We start from the raw sequence: 21,376 nt of genomic DNA, 5'->3' as shown, positions 1-21,376 counted from the left end.
TAACAGCAACTGTCTGGAGACAACAGTTCTCTACAGGAAGAAGAATCTGTCCGGAGAGATTTGAGTTGACACAGCAGATCTCCTCCCAGAGAGCGATCGGCAGCTTCTGGAGACAACAGCACATTACAGAAACCTTTGTTTTTCCTAATTGTTTGGCCTTTCTGATGCTTAAAAATCTATTCCAGAAGAACAGGCCATGGATGTACACTTCTGAAATAATGAAACAGTACATAGAAATGACATCATATTTTCAGAATAATCCCACCCAAGAGCACAGAAAGGCACTCCTTTCTTCCCATTTAAGTCCATTCCCTTTTTACTCTCAGGATGACTTTAAATGAAAACAGCCCTAGTCTTGGGAAGCATTACTTGATGGGGAGAAAAAAAAAAAGACCCACTCAGGGGCATCAATGGCTGGAAATCCCAGAATCACAGAACTAGAAAAAATCTTGGAGATATTTAGTGACAGCCAGAGTAGTCTAGGTCATGCAGTTAGCTTCCAATCAGGCCCAAGTTCTAAGTCAGACCTCCTGACTCCTCTCCTTTCACCACATTTCCTCAGCCCCTATGGGATCTCCTTCAGCTTGGTCTCCAATTCCTTCTCACTGAGTCTCTGGACCCATTCTCCAGCCTGTCCTATAATAACTGTACACACTTTTGTAGCGCTTTAAGGTCTGTGAGTCCAAAGTGAGACCAGTATCCATCTTCATTTACACCTGAGAAAGGCTTCAGGGAGGGGAGATGACCACAGTTTTTCTAATTCCCAGGCCAGTAGCCTCTCCTGGAGTCATTCCAGAGAAATCATTTGATGGCCTCAGATGATTTGGAGGCCTCTGGGATTCTAATCTGGAATCCGACCTGAGGCAGAGAAACAATGTCCTCCAACTGCTGGTGGCCTTTTTGCTTCTTTTTTGTTTTCCTTTCCTAGAAAGCTAAGAAAGTCCTCTGTTTCCTAAAAACTGAGCTAGCAATCTTTGCAGTCCAGTCCCCCAGGACCAGAAGCCACAGGAGGGCTTTTGGGAGAAGAGTGGCCCTCCTAGTGCTCTGGAATCTCAGCTAGGGCAGTTTCCTCTAAAATCAACAGAGGCAACTGAAGATGCTACCCTAGGAGCCCCTCCTTTTACATCCGGCAAATGATAAATATTGACTTTTTCCACTCCTCCCCTGGGCAAAGCCTTTTATTAGCTTCCCTGTTTGTGCACCTGGATCACCCACCCAGCCAGAGATGGCTGAGGAAGGCACAGTCCGTGTGGGTAGCCAGGCACTCAACACCTAGCCTTCCAACAGCTGGTCACCGTTGGAAATCACATCCTGCACCCTGTGGAATGGGAACCAAAGATGGCACAAACAAAAAAAGGAAAGCAAATTTGAGTCCATGCCCTTTCTGTTGGGGAGCAGCTCCCTAGGGGAAGAGAGGACAAGCCTTTTCCTATAGTCACCCTTTTGTGGAAACAAAGAACAAAATATCACAGCAACACAATGCCATCCATTCCCAACAGCATTATTTCACAGATGAGGAGAACCACAATGGTTAACTGACTTCCCCTTGATCTCAGTGAATTAACAGCAGAGCCAGGGCTAAAATTCGGGTCTCCTGATGGCCAGGTCAGGGCTTTCCACCCCCCAAAACTATGATCACCCAATTTCACCAGGTTCTTATCACACACTGATTTGTAATAGAGTTACCTATGTCAACATCTCATTACCCCAAACTAGACAGTAAAGTCCCGGAGGGCAAGAGCCATCATATATCTCTGCATAGCATATAGCAAGCTTTCACTGCTATTTTGTGATTGCCTGGTTTTCCATTCCACCCTGAATACACTACATAATAATTTAACTTTCTAAAAGGTCTTTCATTAAAATAAAAGCATATCTTAGCTGAAATCTGCCATCACCATTTAAAATACCAAGTATACCAATGATGGATATCTTCAGACCTTTTCTCACCTGTCTGTGCCAGGAGAGCCACAAAGTCCATACCAATGAGAAAGGAAGCTTTCTCCAGGGTGTACCTAGAATGTGTCCCTCTTTATTTCTGCCTTTTAACACCCCTTGTTTTCTTCAAAGCTCAGCTCAAATTCATCTCCAAAATGACCTCTCATGAACTACCTACCTGCTAGTGCCCCTCCTCTCAAATCACCTCATAATTTAATCTATATAGGCTCATATATACGTACATGTTTTCTTCCCCTGAACGGAGGGTTTATTTAGTCTTTCTGTCCTGAGGGTGCTGCCCAATGCTTGACCCATGAAAGACACTCATAAATGCCTGTTGATTAACTGACAACTTAAGACAGTCTCCAAAGGGAAATTTGCACAATCTGTACCCAAAATCCATTTCAAAAGCAATAAGGCAATCAATATACAAAGGAATTACAAATTATACCCTTTAGCCTCATGATCCTGCTAGACCCTAAGGATGTCATTTAAAAAAAGGCCTGTCTATACCAAATGCATTCATCACAGTTTATTTGTAATAACCAAAAATTGAAAGCAACCTACGTGTCCAACAACTGGGGGAATGGCCAAACAAACCAATAACTCCATATAATGAAGTATTATTGCACAGTGAGCAATTACAAACATGAAGACTAAAGAGAAATAGTGGGCCACAGAGCAAAGCAAACAGAGTCAAAACAGGATCCCCAAGGCTTATGACTACACACAATTAAATAGTAATGATCACAGCACCAGATTTTCTTTCAATACACAGAAATAAAAGAGACAGGAAGGAGGCATAGAAGCAAATAACCTTTCTGTTATCAAGTTGAAGTTAATAGGCGATGTTTAAAAACATAGTACTTTGGAACTTACTGTTGTCAAACTAGTGTTTCCTTTTTAAAAACGTCTTTGAACGTTTTAGTTGAAATACTAAGTTTATAATAAAAGATTGCTTTCCTCTGACCCTCTGTCCCATCTCTTTCATGGGCTGCTCTGGCAAGGGGCCTAAAGAGTGTGAGCCTTCTTCAGTAGATGCCCAAGCTCCCTTTCAACTGGGATTCACATAAGAGGCTTCTCTTCCTTGGCTATGATGCTCCTTAGCCTGGCACTCGAGGCTTCTACCATCTGACTCCCACAAATGAGCAGGGCCCTCTGAGTCACTAAGCTTGGCTTCTTGTGGGCCTGACTAATGACAAGTCACTTCCCACTCAGGGGGTCAGTTTGCTCATTTGTAGAATGGAGAAAATAAGACTACTTATCTGGGAGGAGTTTTTCAGTCAGTCAATGAATAAGGCTTTATTAAGTATCTATGTGTAGGTACTGAAGTAAGCCCTAAAGCTCCAAAATCAAATCAAAGTTTACTTACCCTCACAGAGCTTACAGTCTAGTCACAGAAGACAACACCTAAGTAGACAGGTATGGACAGACAAAATAGACTTCAGTTGATCTGGGGGGAGGGGAGGGAGACACAACTTGCTGAGGGAGAGGGGGGTAGAGGAGAATCAGAGAGAAATGACCCTTTAGATGAGATACAGAAGTGAGGAGGTCTTGCCCAAGTATAGGGTAGTCACAAGGAAGGAGCTTACTTAACTGCAAAGTGATATAGAAATAAGTGATATTCTCATTATTTACAAAGATGGGGATTTCACTAAGATGAGGAACTCTTAGATGAGAAAACTCTCTTTTTACCAATGCAGGTAGATACCTTCCTACAACTAACAGTCAGGGAATTTGCCTAAAATACTGAGAAATTAATTTTCCCTCTTGTTTATGTCCTGGACTTCATGATTTCCAGAAACCAATCATTCTGCAGGATGAAATCCACTTGGGAGCTCAGATCTTCTCAGCACTTCTGCCCATCCTGGTTCGGGGTGGGGAGATATCTGGGCACTCTCCCCAGATCCTCCACTCAAGGAAAGTGCCTGGGACACTTACCTCATCACTTGCTAAGTGTCTGCCTTACTCTGCAAGACGAAAAGCACACTATAACTTAGACCTCCTCAAACTCTGCCTCAGCTCCCAAAAGTACCTCCCCTTTTCTGCTTCTTTTGGATGTACAGTCTCCCTCACTAGATTCGAAACTCAAGGGCCTTTCTTTGTATCCCAAGAACTATGAACAGGGCTTGGAATACAGTAGGTGTTTAACCAATGTTTACTGACTCTCCTGAGGTTAACTGGTTTGTCAGTGTATGTTAGAGGCAGGACTCTATCCAAGACATCACAATGTGTCTTGTTTGGGTTATTTTTGTTTTGATTTTCCAGTCTTGTTTACAAAGCCCCCTTCACACACCAGACACCACAGCCAACCTGGCCAACTTCTTCAGTCATTCTTTTTTTCCTTCTTTAGCCTTTTCTCACTTAGTTTACATTATCCCTCCCTTGGCTGGAGTAGATTTTTACCACTAGCTCCCCTCCTCCTACTTCCATCAGTGGATTTATCCATCCTTTCATGGCCCTTAGCAGATACTGCATGGCTTCTTCCAGGAAGATTTTCCTGAATCATTCTTCTTCCTATCACTCCCTGTCATAGCACCAGACTCTGAGCTGGAAGGAATCTCAGGCCCACCCACACCTGTACAGGAAATCACATACAAAATTCCAAACAAGTGATCATTCAACCTATGTCTGAAGACCTTTATTGAAGGAGAAGCTACTACCTCCTGAGGCAACCAATTCTACTTTGGAACAGTTCCAGTTATTAAGAACTTTTTCCTCATACTGAGCCAAAAAAAAAACCAAAAACTCCCCACAATTTCTACCCATTGCTCCTCCTTTTCCCTGGGGCCAACAAGAACAAATATAATCTCTTATACTGTAGCCTTTCAAACCATGAACGTTATCCTTCAAGGGGAGGGGAGGGCTGCTATAGCAACCATTTGGTCTCTAAAGAACCAGCTGGACTTCAACAGGTAAAGAGAGAAAACATTTGTGTATATATATCTTATCTCCAATAATGTTGATAATCAAAGGATGGCCCTGATAATGGGTTCTGTGCCTTTCATTCCAATAACAACTAAGTTCAGGGATACTATTGCCAGTATGGTTGCAGGAAGATAAATTTTTCAGCAATAGCAACTCTCAAAGACAAGCTGTCTATTAAATCAAAAAGGAGTTGTAATCTGCATCAGTGAATGTACGTTGAGGAAAACCACAATCGCTGATGTATTGAAAAATAACTCCATTAAAGCAAGCTGCTTCCCTTACTAGATTCTAAGCTCCTTGGAGAGGGAGGCTGCCCTATTTCATCTTAGAATTTATTCCCAGCATATAGCACAAGAGTTCACACTTATTGGAATCAAACCTAGAGAAGAAAAAGATGAGAAAATCACCTCTGAAAGGTTTCTGGTTTCAAAGTTTGAATACAAATTCTGTTACTAAGAACAGGGACATATCTCTCATCTGCAGACGCTAAGAATACAATAGACCCAATAGTTAACACTGGAAGATATTCAGCCCAATGCCATGGAATGGAAACTTTTGATCTGGGTCACAAAACTGAGGAACACATTATCAAATCAAAAACAGGAGTTCTTTTTTGTAGCTGAATCTTCTTTAGACTGAAAATCACCCAAACTTCTTTCGTTAACTGTCCAGAGCTCCAGCTTCCTGCCTTTTCTGTCTCAACTGCTCATAGGCCCTTATGGGAGTCTAGGTAAGAATTCACCTGCCTGAGCAGATAGAATTCACAGAACACATACATTTTAGGGTTCGCAGGACTAACAAGAAGAGCTTCAATAGTTTGACAGGCAAATTGCCAAGTGGGTATTCATTTGGGAGGTATTATGAAGCTACCAGTCAGTTTAAGGAAAGTCCTCTGAAGCCACACAAAATTGTGGAAATGCCCCTGAGTTTTCAAGAACACATGACACAGGAGAAAGAGCACAGGCTCCGGAATCAAAGGACCCAGATTGTACAAATCTCATTTCTACCAACTTAGGCAAGTGACAGAACTTCCTTGGCTTTGGCTTCCTCATCTGTAAAATGAAAGGGTCGGACCCCAAAATCAAATCTGTGATCTACAAGCAAGCTAGAAAAACAACATATCCAAGGTGCCCATCAATCACTAAGCACAGACAAACTGCCTACAAACAGAAAAGTGGGAGAGTCCACACCCTGAGAGCTTACATTCTATCTAGTGGGCTGTGCACCAGCTTCACAGACATACCAATTAATGCTTTATAAAATATACAAAGTACTACGTGGAGAGGGACATTTCAAACTGGAGGAATCAGGAAACGCCCCTTAAAGGAGGGGGCACTGAGCTGGACCTTGAAAGAGAGTTCCAAGGGGCTGGAATAAGGAAGGAAACTGTTCCATACACGGAGAACAAGCCATTCAAAGGAGATAAAAGGATATACTGAGGAAATGGAAAGCAGGCTGGTCTAATGAGAATAGAAAATGGATGGAGAAGAAGTGAAAGAGAAAGGCTTGAGATGCCAAATAGAGGAGTTTGTATTTGAGCCTAGAGGCAAATGGGGAACCATAGATAGCTCTTAAACCGAGAAATGAGATGATCAGGCCTTTAGTTTAGGAATATTAATTTGGCATCAGTGTGAAAGATGGATTGGAAAGACTGGAGGCAAGAAAGCCGAGTAAGAAGTCATTGCAATAATACATGTGAAAGGTGACAAAGATCGGCACTAGTGGGGAGTTTGTGATGTATGTGTGGTACAAATGACTGATTGGCCTTGAAGGCGGAAAGTGAAGAATGAAGCTGACTCCTGCATTGTTAACCCGGATAGCTAGGAAAAAAAAAAAAAGGGAATGCCATCAGTAGAAAAAAAGGATGATGAGGAGAAATGGATTCACTGGAAAAACTAAGGAGTCTAGCTCCTGATGGGCCATAGTTGTGGTGAGCATGTCCCTCTCCCCACGATTGTGTAGCTAAGTGCAGAAAGGATCAAACCAGGATTTTGGGGGTGGGGGGGAGAGGAAGGGGGGTCAAGGAGCTCTAGGGGCTTAAATTTTCAACCACAGCCTCTTACATTCCTTCCTAAGTCAAAAAGTAATTGGAATCTTCATCAGGGAAAGACATGTCCAGAAGAACAAACTAAAAAATCCAGGATGCCCTAGAACAAGTGCCCACAAGCTGCTAATTATTGAATAGACTATAATTTAAAAGAAGGCACAGTCCTGGTTCATCTAATCAGTCTATTTTTTAATAATAATAATAGCTTTTATTTTTCAAAATACATGTAAAGATAGTTTTTATCATTCACCCTTGCAAATCCTTGTATTCCAAAATTTTCTCCCTCTTTTTCCCCTTTCCCCCTCCCCAATCAGTGTAATCTATATGCAATTCTTTAAACATATTTCCACATTTGTCCATGCTGCGGGAGAAAAATGAGGTCAAAAAGGGGGGGGGGAACATGAAAAAAAAAGCAAACAATAACAACAAAAAGGTGAAAATTCCATGCTTTTATCCACATTCAGTCCCATAGGTCTCTCTCTGGTTGCAGATGGCTCTTTCCATCACAACTATTGCCTGAATCACCTCATATCCAATCATTCTAATAGCAACTTAGGACCACTGGAATTCTAAGGATTGCAAACTGAAGTGCTACTAACAAACATGTCACAGAATCATTCAATGTCACAGTTGTAAGAAACTTTTGAATCAGAACCTAAGTGTCAAATCGAGAAGGAACCTTAGAACAGAAAACACAGAATGTCAGAGATGAAAGGGTCCCTCAAACATAGAACAGTCAGTCAATCAACATTTACTAAGCACCTACTACATGCCAGGCACTGAGCCAAGCATTGAGGATACAAAGAAAGGTAAAAATACTGTTCTTGCCTTTAAGGAGTTCTTACAATATAATGGGGAAGAAAACATGCAAATAACAATGGAAATTCCAGATACATATTATGTAAAGGGAAGATAATCTCGGAGAAAGAGGCAAAAAAGGAAGAGAGGAAAGGGAAAGGCCTCCTTTAAAAGGGAAGATTTGAGCTAAGTGTTGTAGGAAGCCAGAAAAATTGGAGGTAGAAGTAAAGAGGAAGAATATTCCAGCCAGGAGGGACAATGAGTACATAGACATGGGGATGGGAAATGGAGTTTTACATGCAAGGAACAGCAAGTAAGTTAGGTCGATCAGAATAAGTAAAGTATAAGAAGATTGGAAATGTGGAAAGGGGCCAGATTGTGAGTCTGTACATGACAAACCAAGAGTCTTAGATTCAATCCAGAAGTAAAAGAAAGCCAATGGAGTGTGCTGAGTAGGAGAGTGACATGATCAAACCTGTGATTTAGGAAAACTGCTTTGGCCCCTGGGTGGACGACGGACTAAAATGGGGAAATATTTGAGGCTGGGAGACTTACCAGTAGGCTACTGCAGTAGTCAAAGTGTAAAGAGATAAGGGTCTATACTAGAGTGGGGACTATGGCAGTAGAAAGAAGGAACAGAATTACTATTGTAACTCTGTAGGATTACTAACTAATTAGTTACATTAGTAACAGAGTTACTAATAACAACACACAGAACATGTGGAGTGATTACAAATGAAGCTTGAGGAGGAGGATGGTGGTACCCTGGACAGTAATTAGAAAGATGGGGACATGAACTGATGCTGAGCAAAACAAGCAGAACCAAGTATACATTGGACACAATAACAGCAAGAATGGGCAATGATCAACTAGGAAAAACTTGGTTCTTCTCAATTATTAGTGATTCATGGCAATCCCAATAGATTTTGGACAGAAAAGTGCCATCTGCATCCAGAGAGAACTCTGGAGAGTGAACATAAATCAACACATGCTATGTTCACTTCTTTTTTGTTTTTGTTTTTTCTCTCTCTCCCATGTTTTTTTTTGTTCTGATTTTTCTGTCCCAACATGATTCATAAGGCAATGTGTATTAAAAATTAATTAATTAAAAATGGGGAAAGGGAGAGTTTGAGGGGAAAGGTAATGAGTTTGGTTTTGAACATGTTGAATTTAAGAAGCCTAAGGGGCATCGATATTTAGATGCCCAAAAAGGCAATTACTGAGAAAATCAGCTTAGGACTTACTTCCAGAGAAAAATTAGAGCTGGACATATAGCTCTGGTTTATTTGCATCAAGATGACCAGTGAAACCACAGGATCTAATGAAAATACCAAGAGAGAAAGTCAGAGCTGGAAAGAAACTTTGACCATGGAGCACAGTACATCTGAGCTGAGAGACCCTAGAACACAATAAGTATTGAGAAATGTCAGCAGTGAAAAATGTTCCAAGATCATAGAGTAGTAGTACAGACATAAAGGAACAAGTAGCAGACATGGTATCAGAGTGACCCAAGTTAAAATTCCAGGATCATATAAAGCAATCCACTACATTACAAATTCTAAAGTTCTATAGAAATAAATGCTTTTTTGCTATTATTCTGTCATTTGGGATTTCCATGGCAGAGAGACTGGAGTGCTCGGTTTGCCATTTCCTTCTCCAGGTCATTTTACAGATGAAGAAACTGAGGCAAACAGTGTAAAGTGACTTGCCCAGATTCACACAACTGACCCTGATGTGGTTGGGTTGTGGAGGACAAAAGGGGAAGAAGGACAGGACCAGGCTTTTTCCTCCCTCCCAGCTTTTATGGTCTATATGCTACAGACTCATTGATGGTCCACTGGCAGGCACCCCAAGGATAACTTACCTGGAACCTCCTCTTTTTACAAGCAAGGAATCCGAGGCTCAGAAAGACTGGAGACTTTCCTGAGGCTATAGGACTGATCAATGCTGGAGCTGACACTGGAGCCCAGGGCAGGGAGTCCTTCCCTGGAGCACTGTCTTTATGTTCAAAGGCCCAGTTTCCCCCCAGCCTCCTAGGACTCTAGATCACCAATGCTATTCCCATACATAGCTAACAACCAGCCTGCATGTTCTTTTTTAATTCAATTAAGCCCCTACTATGTGCAAGGCATTATTAATAAAGTAATAAGACCAAAGTTGGCAATCTCAGAGATGAGCTAGTCGCTAAGAAACAAAATCTCTCCTAGCCCCTGGCTCCCCACCAGCAGATGGCCAAGAAGTCTTAACCCTTTCTGACCATCTCCTGACATACACAAAACACATGGCATAAAAACCTGGCCTGACTACGAGTGACAAAATATACCGCAATGTCTAATTATGGTGTTTCCTAAGGCTAGAAGCAACTAAAAGCACACTAATTACAAGGGATAACAATTAGTAGAACATAAGAGTAACAGTATCAGTGACTCCAACCTCATGACTTCACTTGGCTTACACCTGTTCTAGGTAGAACGACACTGTTTACAGAACACTTCCAAGGAGGGGCACTGGAGATTTAAAATCTCTCCCCACTGGCCCCAGCCCTCAGACTTTCACTACAGACCCCCTGCCTGGGGCCCCCAAGAAGGTAGTAGGCAGAAACATGAGCCAGGAGCCCCTCCATTCTCATACTAGCTCTGACAATCTGTCCAATCTGGACACAGCAACTCTGCAGAGTTTGCCTTTCAGCAGAGGGGAGGGCAGCACAAAAAGCACATAAAAATGTGGAAACAGTGCAAAGATTTAACACGCAACTTGCATTAATTAAGCACCTACTTGGAATTAAGACACTGTACTGAACCCTGATGAAAAAAATGAAAAAGGACTATATTCTGCTCTCCCTTACCCCTCACTCCAGGAGTTTACAATTTAGTGGGGGGACAGGATTAGGTCATGTATACAAATGAGTATACTGCAAGGCAGACTGTGATGGGGGAGAGATGCAGCTTGGCACAGGAAATAGAGAATGGGCCTCTACACCCAGCCCTGACGTGCACTGATTGAGACTCTGAAAAAGTTACTTCACCTCTCGGTGGCCTCAGCAATACTCCAGGATCCCAGATTGCAAAAGAGGTGCCTGTCAGCCCTGGGGTAGAGATCCCCCCCACCGGAAACCCCTACACCAATGAAATCACAGGCCTAGGAAAAACAAATCTGAGGAGCAAGAAGAAAAGTTTTGAGGGAGATGTCAGGGAGGAGGCTGAGAAGAGAAAAGCTTTCTCCACGTGAGATTAAAAGGACCGTGCCCTGCCACCCAGTGCCACCAGCTTCCTGGCTGTTCCTGAAACCCAACATTCTAGGTCCCAGCTCCACATCCCTTCCCCCCTTTCCCTCATGCCTGGAATGCTCTCCCTCCTTATTTCTGCCTCTTTCAAGTTCCAAACATCACCTTCCACAAGAAGCCTTTCCATATTCTTCTTAGTGCTCCCACTTCCCTATCATTGATGAATGTTATTGAGTCTCTTCAGTCATTTCCCACTCTTTGTGACTCCATTTGGGATTTTCTTGGCAAAAATGCTAGAGTGGTTTGCGGCTTTATTCTCCAGCTTACTTTACAGATGGGGAAACTGAAGCAAATAGGGCTAAGTGACTTGCCCAGGATCACACAGCTAGCAAATCCCTGAGGCCAGATTTGAACCAAGGAAAATGACTCTTCCAGATTCCAAGCCCAGTGCTCCATCCACTGCGGCACCTAGCTTAATAAATGCTTACTGACTGTCTAAAATGGATGACAATCTGTATGAATAAACAAGAAGATGGTCATCAACCGACATGAGTTTACTAAGTACTTGCTCTGTGCCAGATACTAGAGATACAAATACAAAAATAAAATAATCTCTATGTGTAGGGAGCTTCTAATGGGGGAACTATATACATCTATGAGTACAAACAAGATAAATATTAGGTAATTTGGGAGTGGGGACAACAAGAAAGCATCTTGGAGAAAGTGGCTCATGAGCTAAGCTTAGAAACGAGTCAGGGCTTCTAAGAAGCTGAAGGGAAGAAGAAGACCCAGAGGCATGGAGAGGTGAGGTGCCAGATAGGATGTACTTTTAGAAGGAATGGAAACTGAATGGAAAGGGGAAAAGGTGTAAAGGAACCTAGAAAGGTCAAGTATGGCCAGGTGGTGAAGAGTTCTGGTCTGCCAACTGTCCATATTTCATTCTCAAAGGCTTGAGCGCCCCTGAAGTTCATGGAGAAGGGGAAGGACTGTGTCCAACTTGTGCTTTGGGAAGGCCAATTGGGCGGTATGTGGGGGATGGGCAAGAGTGAAGGAGGAGAGCCCAGAAATGCTGGGGCGGCCAAATGGAGGTCCGTATCACAATAATGCGAGTGAGAGATCTGCAGGCCCTGACAAGTGTGAGTGGGCAGAATGGACGTGCAGAGTGCATGAGGGAGAATGTGAAACAAAGCTGGTAAGACGGGAGGAAGCCTGATAGGAGGGAGGCCCTCCTGTGCCCAGGCTGAGGCCTTTGTCTTTGAACCTCTGGGCAATAAGGAAGCCAAAAGCCTCCTTTAAAGCCCAGGAGTAATATAAGTAGACGCATTCAAATGGTATTTGTATACCTTTCCTATAATAAATATAGCTAATCTTCACCCACAGCTCAAGCCCATAAGAAAAAGAGAGGGGGAGCTACCACCACCACAACAAGCATTTATATAACACTTTAAATTTGGGGGCTTTACACTCATTCTCCAATTTTTATGAAACAACCCATTAAGACAAGTAGAACAAATGTTATTGGCTTCATTTTACAAATGAAACAACTAAGGCTCAAAAAGTGGAAGGGTCACAGAGTTGATTTCTTTATATTAGAAAGTAAGCGCCTTAAGGACAGGGACTAATTTTTTTTTTTTTTTGTCAATCCTTGTATCCCCATTGCTTAGCACAATGCCTGAACCAACTGACTGACAATATGCTGAACTGAGGCTCAAACCCAAATCTCCAGACTCCAGTTCAATGATATTTCCACTACCAAGTGGTTTCCTTGGGTAACCAGCCTGCACCTGCTTCACTGTGGAGATATCAAGGGGCGAAACTATGAGCAGGCAACCCCAGCCAGGAAGGGGGCCAGATGCAGACCCTCCTGCCTCCCAGCTATCACTGAGAACGATATAAGACCCGGGTGATGCTCTGTAAAATTAACGAGACCTTACACTACTATTATGTCACTCTGAATCTTTCAAAGCTCTCTCACCTCATTTTCTCATTCATTGCCTCACAAGGGCCAACAGGCAGAGAAGACAGTGTAATCTGATAGATGAAAGAACCAAAGCACATGTTTGCTAAATGGCTAAATATACAATTAACAAAAGGGCTGGGGGAAGAAAAAGAAAATGGATTTCCTGACTCAAATTAGTCTAGTAGTTTCCAGTCTGCCGGCGAGGTTTTTGGGTGGTGGAGGGTGGTCACGCGTTATTAGCAGGAAAGGCAAGGGATCATCAAATCCGTAAGTAAGCAAACAGACCTTTTATAGGCTGAAAAACTGTTTCTTACATATGTATTTTTTCCAAACAGGTTAGATGCTCCTGTGATTAAAACACAGTCATTTAAAAGAGATGCTGAATTCACAGTGGATTTTTGTCATTATTCTCTCAAATCACTGGGTACAAATGATCCATTGACATGATTTGGGACTAAGAAATTTTTTGATATTCAAAGCCTTGGGCAGCCCTACTCTGACCGGCCGCGCTCCCGCCCGGGAACAGGGTATTCTCCCGGAAGGAGACCCCCGAAGGCACTGCACCTCTCCCCCACCCCAGCAGTGCCCAATAGGAGCAGGGCGGCGGGAATGCTGGAGCTCCCCTCCCGGAGCCGGGGCGGCCCCTGCTCCGGAGCACTCGGGAGGGGCACAGCCACCTGCACCTGTCCCCACACCGGGGAAGAAGGCGCGGGGTCACCAGAGCCTTGGAGCCTTCACGGGGAGCTTGACTCCGCACAAAATACACACCTACAGACGCTAAAGAGTGGAATTTTCTGGTAACAGAAATAGGCACATCAATTAAAAGTTGCATTTTTACACGTCTCTCGCAGCGCTCTTCTGCAAGTTGTGCCTCAGAGGTGGCGGCTGAGCTGGACTGCCTAGCCCTGGCTCGGCGTTAGCTCTCCGGGCTGGGGACACCTGTCACCTCGGGATGCTGTGGGGGAGCGGGGGCTTCTCCCACCTGGGGGCAGGGACCACCTGTCTCCCCACTTAAAAAATAAAACCTAGCGCTGCTTCCCCTCCAAGGCTCCCAGGGGGAGGGCCCACCTGCTTGTCCCCCCACCCCAGTCCCCTGCGGGGGCGGGGCCCACCTGCTTCCTCCTCCAGACTCCCATGGGGGAGGGGCCACCCGCTAACCTTCAAGACCCCTCTACTGGGGAGGGACCCCTTGCTGCCCCAAAAAACATCCCATGGAGGAGGGCCCAAAGATCCCCCTGTGAGGGAGGGGTTACCTGATCCCCCCAAGACCCCCGTGAGGGAGGGGTCAAATGTTTACACACACCCCCTGGACCCACGGGGGAGGGGTCACCTGCTTCGCCAGTTCAGAGTGGGTCACTCCCCCGGCGCCCCCCGCCCCCATCCCCGCGGCCGTCGGGGCCGCGCGCGTTCCCGTCTCGTGCCCGCGCACCTTCCGTGCGCGCCCCCGCTGGGGGCGGGGAGGGGGAGGATGAGAATGATCGGGGGAGGGATGAGCGGGGGTGAGGAGGGCTGAGGAGGGGGCTTCTCTTACCCGGGCCGCCCGCGTCAGGCTGAGGTCCTTCATCACCTCCTCGAAGGCCGCCGTCTCCTCTGCCTGCTTCTGGTTGTGCAGAGCGATCTTCTCGCTGAATTTCCGCGGATTGTTCGAAGTCGCCATCTTCTCCTCCCCTCCCGTCTCCTCCTCCTCCTCCTCCTCCCCTTCCTCCTCCTCCTCCTCCTCCACCTCCTCCTCCTCCTCCTCCTCCAGCGAAGGCCACCGCGCAGGCGCCGGGCCGGGCCGCTGGCGGCCGCAGCGCGCAAGCGCCGCCGGCGGATTCCTCGCGCAGGCGCACCGGGCCGCGCGCAGAGCCGGAGGGAAGACGCCTGCGCGGCAGGGAAAAGACGGAGAGGAGAGGGAGGGAGAGGGCGCTAAGCGCTAAGGCGCAGGCGCCAGGGCTCGTCTGTGGCGCCAGCCCGGGCTGTCGGCTGGGGGCCGCAGCCGGGGTTCTCTAGCTCCAGGCGGGGGCGAGCGGGGGCGCGGGCGCGCGCCTTCCTGCCTTCTCCGCTTCGGGCCACCTGCGCGCTCGCTCCCGCAGCCCCAAAAGTGCCGCCGCTCTGTCCCGCCTGTGGGTTCTGCTCAGCGCTCACTGCACCTCCCAGCCCTCACCCGGGTCTCTTCCCTGCAGCCGCCCCTTAACAGGTGCGCGGCCCGTCTGTCCGCCGCACCGCGGGTGCTGGGGTCAGGCCTCCGCTCTAGAACCTCTGCGGCCCCGGATCCAGGCCCCCCTCCCCCAGCGAGGGGTCGAGCCGCGTACCGGACGCTCCGACACTCCCTGACTCGAGTTTCTCCCAACTCCAGAGTCCCCGAGACTCCAGCTGAGAAATAGGCTTAAAATAAAAACCCGTTCTAGGAGCGGGCCGGCTACCGCCTTATTCCAAGGACCTAACTACTCCCCGGCCCGCAGCGAAGCTCCCGTCGGGGAGACGCTCCTGTCCGGGTGTTCGCTTCTCGAGAACCCGGGAGTGCGCCTCAGTCTCCCCATCTGTTAAATGGAGGCTCTGGCGGGCACCTCGCAGGGTCATGTGAGCGCTGGTAAAAGGCACATATGGCTGCTGGCGGTTACAATGTAGCGCTGCGCTCTTGTCGCTCTCTGGCAGATTAATGAACTGAAAACTCTGGGTCACAGAGCAAAGCAATCCAACTTCTCCGGAGGATCTCCTTGGGGGGCCTCCCTCGTCCCTGGGTCGTGAAGGCACCTTCCTAATGGTTCGGGAAGCCTGGGGGGGGGAGAGCTCCATCAATTGGGGAATGGCTGAACACGAATGTGATGGAACATCCGAGCTTGGGACGCCCCCATCCCTTCCTCCGGGACTTCTGTCCATCAAGAGGAAAGTCACATTCACAAATAAGCACCGTCCAAAGCCAGTGCCGTGTGAGCGCCATGGAGGAGCCCACTACCCTCTGCGGGGGGAGTAAGGGAGTGTGAGGACCGAGGTTCCACCCTGACGCCCCCCGCGTGACTTTGTCCAAACCACGTCTGAACCTCGGTTTCCTCTTCAGGAAAGCTGCACGTGATGGTGACTAGAGGGTGTCGCGATAGAACGCCGGGCCTGGAGTCGGGAAGGCCTGCGCTCACTTTTTACCTCAGATACTTACTCGGGACCCTGACAAATCACTTCCTGGTTGTCTCCATTTCTTCAGCTTAAAGTGGAAGTAACACCACCTGTCCCGGTAGACGTGTGAGATGTTTGTGAAGCCTGGGACATGTGTGTTTAATAAATGCTTGGTCGACTGAGTGACTTCGTGTCACACTGTGGGTGCCCAATAAATGTCCTTTTACTCGGTGAACGAAGACTTTTCAGAGGGCTTTAAAGGACGAGCAGAACTCCAGCAGGTGCACGGACAGTGGGGTGAGGAGGGGGTGGATTATTACTAGACTCTGAATTCCTTGTGAGCGGAATCCTAATTTATCTTCCCATCTCATCCAGCATGGAGCAACAGGGCTCTTCACAGCCTAAAAAAAATTGGTGACTTGAAGCCACAACTACGAGGAAGTGGGGGGGAGTGTCAGGGGAGATCCAGCTTTGAGCCTGCATAGGTAGGAGCGGCAATCTTCTCTCCTCCCCCTCCCCCCCTCCGTTCCCGTCTATGTCAGGCATTCTCACTTCTTGGCCATCTCCACCTTCCTCTGGCCCTGGGTCAGCCATAGGAACAGATGTACCAGCATCTTCTGTCCAGGACGGACGAGCTCCGCCCCATCAGGTCACCCAGGAACGGAACCCTTGGAGACAAACTCCATCCACGTGAGAGGTTCATGAACTAGACTGAATCCCCTGCTGGATGAAGGCTCCTTTCCAGACAGGGCCCCAGGGAGACCTAATTAAAACCATCTCAGCCCCACAAGTAATGAGGCCAGGAAAAAGATCCATTTCCTTCCTTTCAAGGCCAGACCCGGGAAGGTTCCATCACCTCCTCCTCCTCCTGCTGCGGAGGTCCTGGAAGAGGGGCCAAAAGTGGTGACGGGAACCTAGTAAAAAGGAAAGAGAATGAGTGGCCCGAAGCAAGAGCCGGCTGGGTGTTCAGTCATCAACCTTCTCTGGTCTGTTCCCCCATCTGCAAAAGGAGAGTTAGACTAATCTCCAAAAGCTCTTCCCATTTCAGAACCTGGGGAGCCTTTGAATCTAAGTAGCCCTGAAACAGAGGGGCAGATGGGCCAGAAAGGTGATACTCTGATCTTTGGGTTTAGCCTGGGAAATTGCTCTACCAGCACAAGGAAGAAGATCTGGCCCTAGAAACCACCCCCCCCCACCCCTGTGGGCAACCCCAGGGAGATTAGGGACCCAGAAACTCCTAGAACTGAAGGAAAATGTGGAAGCAAACCCCAGATTTGGGAGTGGGAAAATCTCCATTACAAACCTCCCCCTGACACTTACATGGAGCTATGTGACCTTGGGCAAGGATGTAACTTCCCCCTCTTTTGGCCGGAGTGTCTTAATCTATAAAGCAAGGGGTTTGGACTCCACGTTCTCCAAAGTCCCTTCTGGCTCTGACATCCTGGCTCTAGCTTCCTAACACATTACTCCCTTTCATGAGCTCTCCAGTCCAGCCAAACTGGCCGGCTCTGCTGTCCCTTGACATCCTCTCTTCTCTCTCCGTGCATTTGCACAAGATGTCCCCCACGCCTGGGAGGGCTCACCTCCTCATCGCTGCTTCCTTGTCCAGCTGAAACACCACCTCCTTCCCACCATGCATGGGCCCTGGCTGATGCTCCAGGTGGCTGGCACCGTCTCCCTTTGTTTCCCCCACCCATAATTGCTTAGTATGAATTCTGTGTGCCTTAAAGAGGAGCTGGATGGTGTGATGGTTAGGGAGCTGGCTATGGAGGGACAGGGGAGGTGCTGACTTGGGCTGGTTCCAAAAGAGTTTCCTCATATGAAAGCTACCTGTTTCAAGGAAGTGAGGGACAGGTCTATCTTTACCTGATTGGTGTGTTCTATGGGGCCTCCCATCTCTGACCTTCTGTGTTCTAAGGGCCCTCCCAACTCTGACCTCCTGGGTTCTAAGGAACCCTCCCAGCTCTGACATCCCATGTTCTAAGGCCCCTTCCAGTCCTGACATTGTATCATCAATTACTTTTGAGCTCAATATTTTTTATGATTGATGAGATTTTAAAGCTGGATGGCACCTTGAAAATTACTTTATAGATTAAGGGGAGTGATTTGCCCAAGATGACAAAGTTATTCTCTCTAAAGCCAGAAGGAAGCAGCTCCCCAATTCCCACCCATACCTTCCTGCCCAAAGAGGCGAGAGCCCTCCCTCCTTTCATTTCCAGCTTGTTTTATAGACATTCCCAGGCACCCAAAGCATCTGCGCCCGAGATGACAGCTCCCTTGCGGCAGCAAGTGGCGGGTGGGCAAGCGTGGGCAGTCCGTGGGTCCACAGAGTGACTGCTCCATCTGCTCCAGTGGGCTTCCCTGTGCCAGCCAGGTACTTCCCGGGCCTGTAGCACGATTTCTTCTCAGTACGACTGCAATGACTCATAGTTACTTGTCATCATATACTAGGGCTGATTTTTTTTCCCCTCAACAGTGGGAGGGGGGTGGAGGAGGGAATGAGGAAGGAGCAAAGTCCTATCTCCCAGGCCCACCAACACCCCCTGCCCTGATATCTGGGCACCCAAATTGAGCAAGGGCTGAGAAGGCAGGAGGCCTGAGCTGCCTCTCTGGTCCCAAGGTTACAGCTTCTCACATCCTTCTGAGCCTGGACTTCTTAAGGATTCTGGAAACATCAGGGAAAATTACAGCAAAGTCTTGGAGATCAATGGAGCATAATCTGTTCTCAGCCTAGGAAAAGGTGATGGACAAGGGGAGGAAGGGGATACAAACAATAACTTGGACCCCTTTCTCTAAGGAGTCTAGTAGGATATAGTAAAAAGATAGTAGTGAATTTTTTTTTTAATAAGACACATTGACTTTTAGCTTTGCCATTCATTAGCTAAATGATGAGGTGAGGGAGAGGGAAAGAAAGGGAATAAACGTTTATTAAACACCTATTATGTGCCCAGGGACTAATGCTTTATATCTCATCTGAGATAACAAGGTAGGTGCTATTATTATCCCCATTTTACAGTTGGGGAAACTGAGGCAGAGATTAAGTGACTTGCCCAGTGTCACACAAAAAGGGAAGTATCTGAGGCTGAATTTGAACTCAGGGCTTTCTGACTCCAGGACCAGCACTCTATCCTATCCACTAGAATTAAACAAGTGTTCACATTAATAGAGATTAAGACTCACATAGAACTTCCCTTACAAAAATCCAGAAAGGTGAGTTAAGTGTACAGATGAAGAGATTAAGGAAACAAGGATACCAAGTTTGGAAGCATTAAGACCTAAGACTCAAATTCACATTTAACTCAGTTGCACTAATTCCACCTACTGGCCACTGTACCCTTCAAATCCTCTCTTTTACAACTTCTGCCATCTTGGTAAGTCTCTTGCATCAACCTGAATCTCAGTTTTACCACCTATGAAATGGTTTTTTTTAGAATTTTTTTTCCACAGTATATATGCATGAGTAATTTTTTTTATAACATTATCCCTTGTATTCATTTTTCCAAATTATCCCCCCCCCCTTCCTCTACTCCCTCCCCTTGATGACAGGCAATCCCATACATTTTACATATGTTACAATATAACCTAGATACAATATATGTGTGTAAATACCATTTTCTTGTTGCACATTAAGTATTAGATTCCGAAGGTATAAGTAACCTGGGTAGACAGACAGTAGTGCTACCAATTTACATTCACTTCCCAGTGTTCCTTCTCTGGGTGTAGTTATTTCTGTCCACTATGAAATGGGTTTTGCTAGATGGCCCCTGAAGTCCCAAACTCATGAGGCTGTACTGGTCCTAAGTTTCCTGCTTAAGCCTGTGTCCCCATCTATAAAATGGGGGTGACTACCTCATAGAGTGGGTTGAGGATGGAGTTTGCACATGACAAGGTGCTACGGATAATTATTGTTAATATTTGCAGGTTCTCTCAAGAATTATGGGTAAGATTTTTCTTGTGCAGCAAGATAACTGTAAATACATGTATACATAGATTGTATTTAACATATATTTTAACATGTATGGGACTACCTGCCATCTGGGGGAGAGGGTGAAGGGAAGGAGGGGAAAATTTGGAACAGAAGGTTTTGCAAGGGTCAATGTTGAAAAATTACCCATGCATATGTTTTGTAAATAAAAAGATATAATAATAATAAAGAATTGTGGGTAAAGGTAAAGGGCAGGGGACTGCTCATTTTTGTCTTGGGACCCTTAGCACCTGGCATGGAGTTGATCTGAATGGCCTCTGGAGGGTTTCTGGGCAGCATGGAGCCAAAAAGCTGTACCCAGGTGCCCCACTGCTTCGCATGCGCCCAGTGCTGGCCAGAAAGCCCATTGGAGCCCTCCCCCCTCAGCCTCCTCTGCCTAGCACAACAGCTTTCCTCCCCAGCCCAGCCCATACCAGAGCCAGGGCTGGACTCAGCGCCAGTGTGGGGGGTGATGGGTGGATGGGAAAGGGCGGGAGCCCTCTCTGCATCAAGCTGGCCCAGGGACACCCTGCATTTTCCCACAGCCAGAGCCCAGGTGCAGAGGGAAGCTTCTGCTCTCCCAGAGCCCAGAGCTGCGCAGAAACAGGACATCTGGAATGGGAGCGTTCTCGCAGCCTCCGTCCCCAATCAGGACAGCCATCCGTTCCACAGCCCCTATGTCCATCAGGGATAGTCAGGAGGCTAGAAGCCCCTAAATCCTCCCTCTGCACTAACATGAAGAGAAAAGCTTTAAAAAACAATTGCTGGTGGTTTGGGGTAGATTTTTTTTTTTGAAGGACACAAACGTTTGCAAAGTTAAGTTCCAAGGCAGTTTCTGGTAAATTGAAAACAGCTTTTTAGCTTTTAAAGTTTACAGTACAAAAAATAATTTTCCCTTCTCTTCCAGGGGGGAAAGGCATTCCACCAACCAGGCGAGATTGTTCTGCACAATCCCTGGGTAATGGATCTGCCCCTAGATAGGAAGGCCCCACCCCCACACCTCTGCCAGCTGTTAGGGAACAAGATGTTCAGAGGTGCGAGCTGAGCTGGGGGACTCAGACCTGGCAGGGAGGCCCCAGCCCCGCCAAAGCGACCAGCGCCCTTTACCCCTTGCAGCTGAAGGATGGCTCCGGGGGAGGCACCCCCTGGGGCTCCCCAGCAAGCACCCCCACATGAGCCTGAGATCAAGACCTAGAAGCCAGGGTCCCCCGTTTCGGCCCCCAGGGGCACTGGGCCCACTGCCTGGGAGGGCCCAGCCTGCTGGCACAGGGTCTTGTGTGCGGATGTATGCTTCAGAGCAGGATCCCAGAAGCATTGGTCTTGGAAGAATGTCCATGAATGTCAAACATTCTCGAAAAACATGTAACCAATAAGTTGCGTGTTCTCTGCAGATCAGCAAGGAAGGAGGCAGATCATAAAAGGGGT

At 46.9% G+C, this 21,376-nt stretch overlaps 1 protein-coding gene across 15 annotated transcripts in view; it reads right to left on the bottom strand.

Annotated features, from left to right (window-relative positions):
* CRTC1 (CREB regulated transcription coactivator 1) overlaps positions 1-14,595 on the bottom strand; it is a 118,954-nt gene extending 104,359 nt beyond the window's left edge. For 4 of the 15 annotated variants that reach the window (XR_012488247.1, XM_074302893.1, XM_074302923.1 and 1 more), the window contains exon 1: positions 14,225-14,290. Coding sequence is in view for 10 of the 15 variants with exons in the window: in XM_074302893.1 (XP_074158994.1) it covers positions 14,225-14,275 (51 nt within the window). In the remaining 5 variants the exon portion in view is untranslated. Of the gene's footprint in view, positions 1-1,950; positions 2,072-14,147; positions 14,291-14,425 lie in introns of those variants that run through there. The other 11 variants (XM_074302875.1, XM_074302904.1, XM_074302913.1 and 8 more) reach the window with 4 other exon arrangements.
* Between the last annotated feature and the right edge of the window lie 6,781 nt (positions 14,596-21,376).

The sequence above is a fragment of the Sminthopsis crassicaudata genome, chromosome 1 (genome assembly GCF_048593235.1).
Source record: "Sminthopsis crassicaudata isolate SCR6 chromosome 1, ASM4859323v1, whole genome shotgun sequence".
In the NCBI taxonomy this organism is placed as follows: Eukaryota; Metazoa; Chordata; class Mammalia; order Dasyuromorphia; family Dasyuridae; genus Sminthopsis; species Sminthopsis crassicaudata.
The sequence above is the reverse complement of the archived record's forward strand: the minus strand, read 5'-3'. Positions and strand labels throughout refer to the sequence as shown.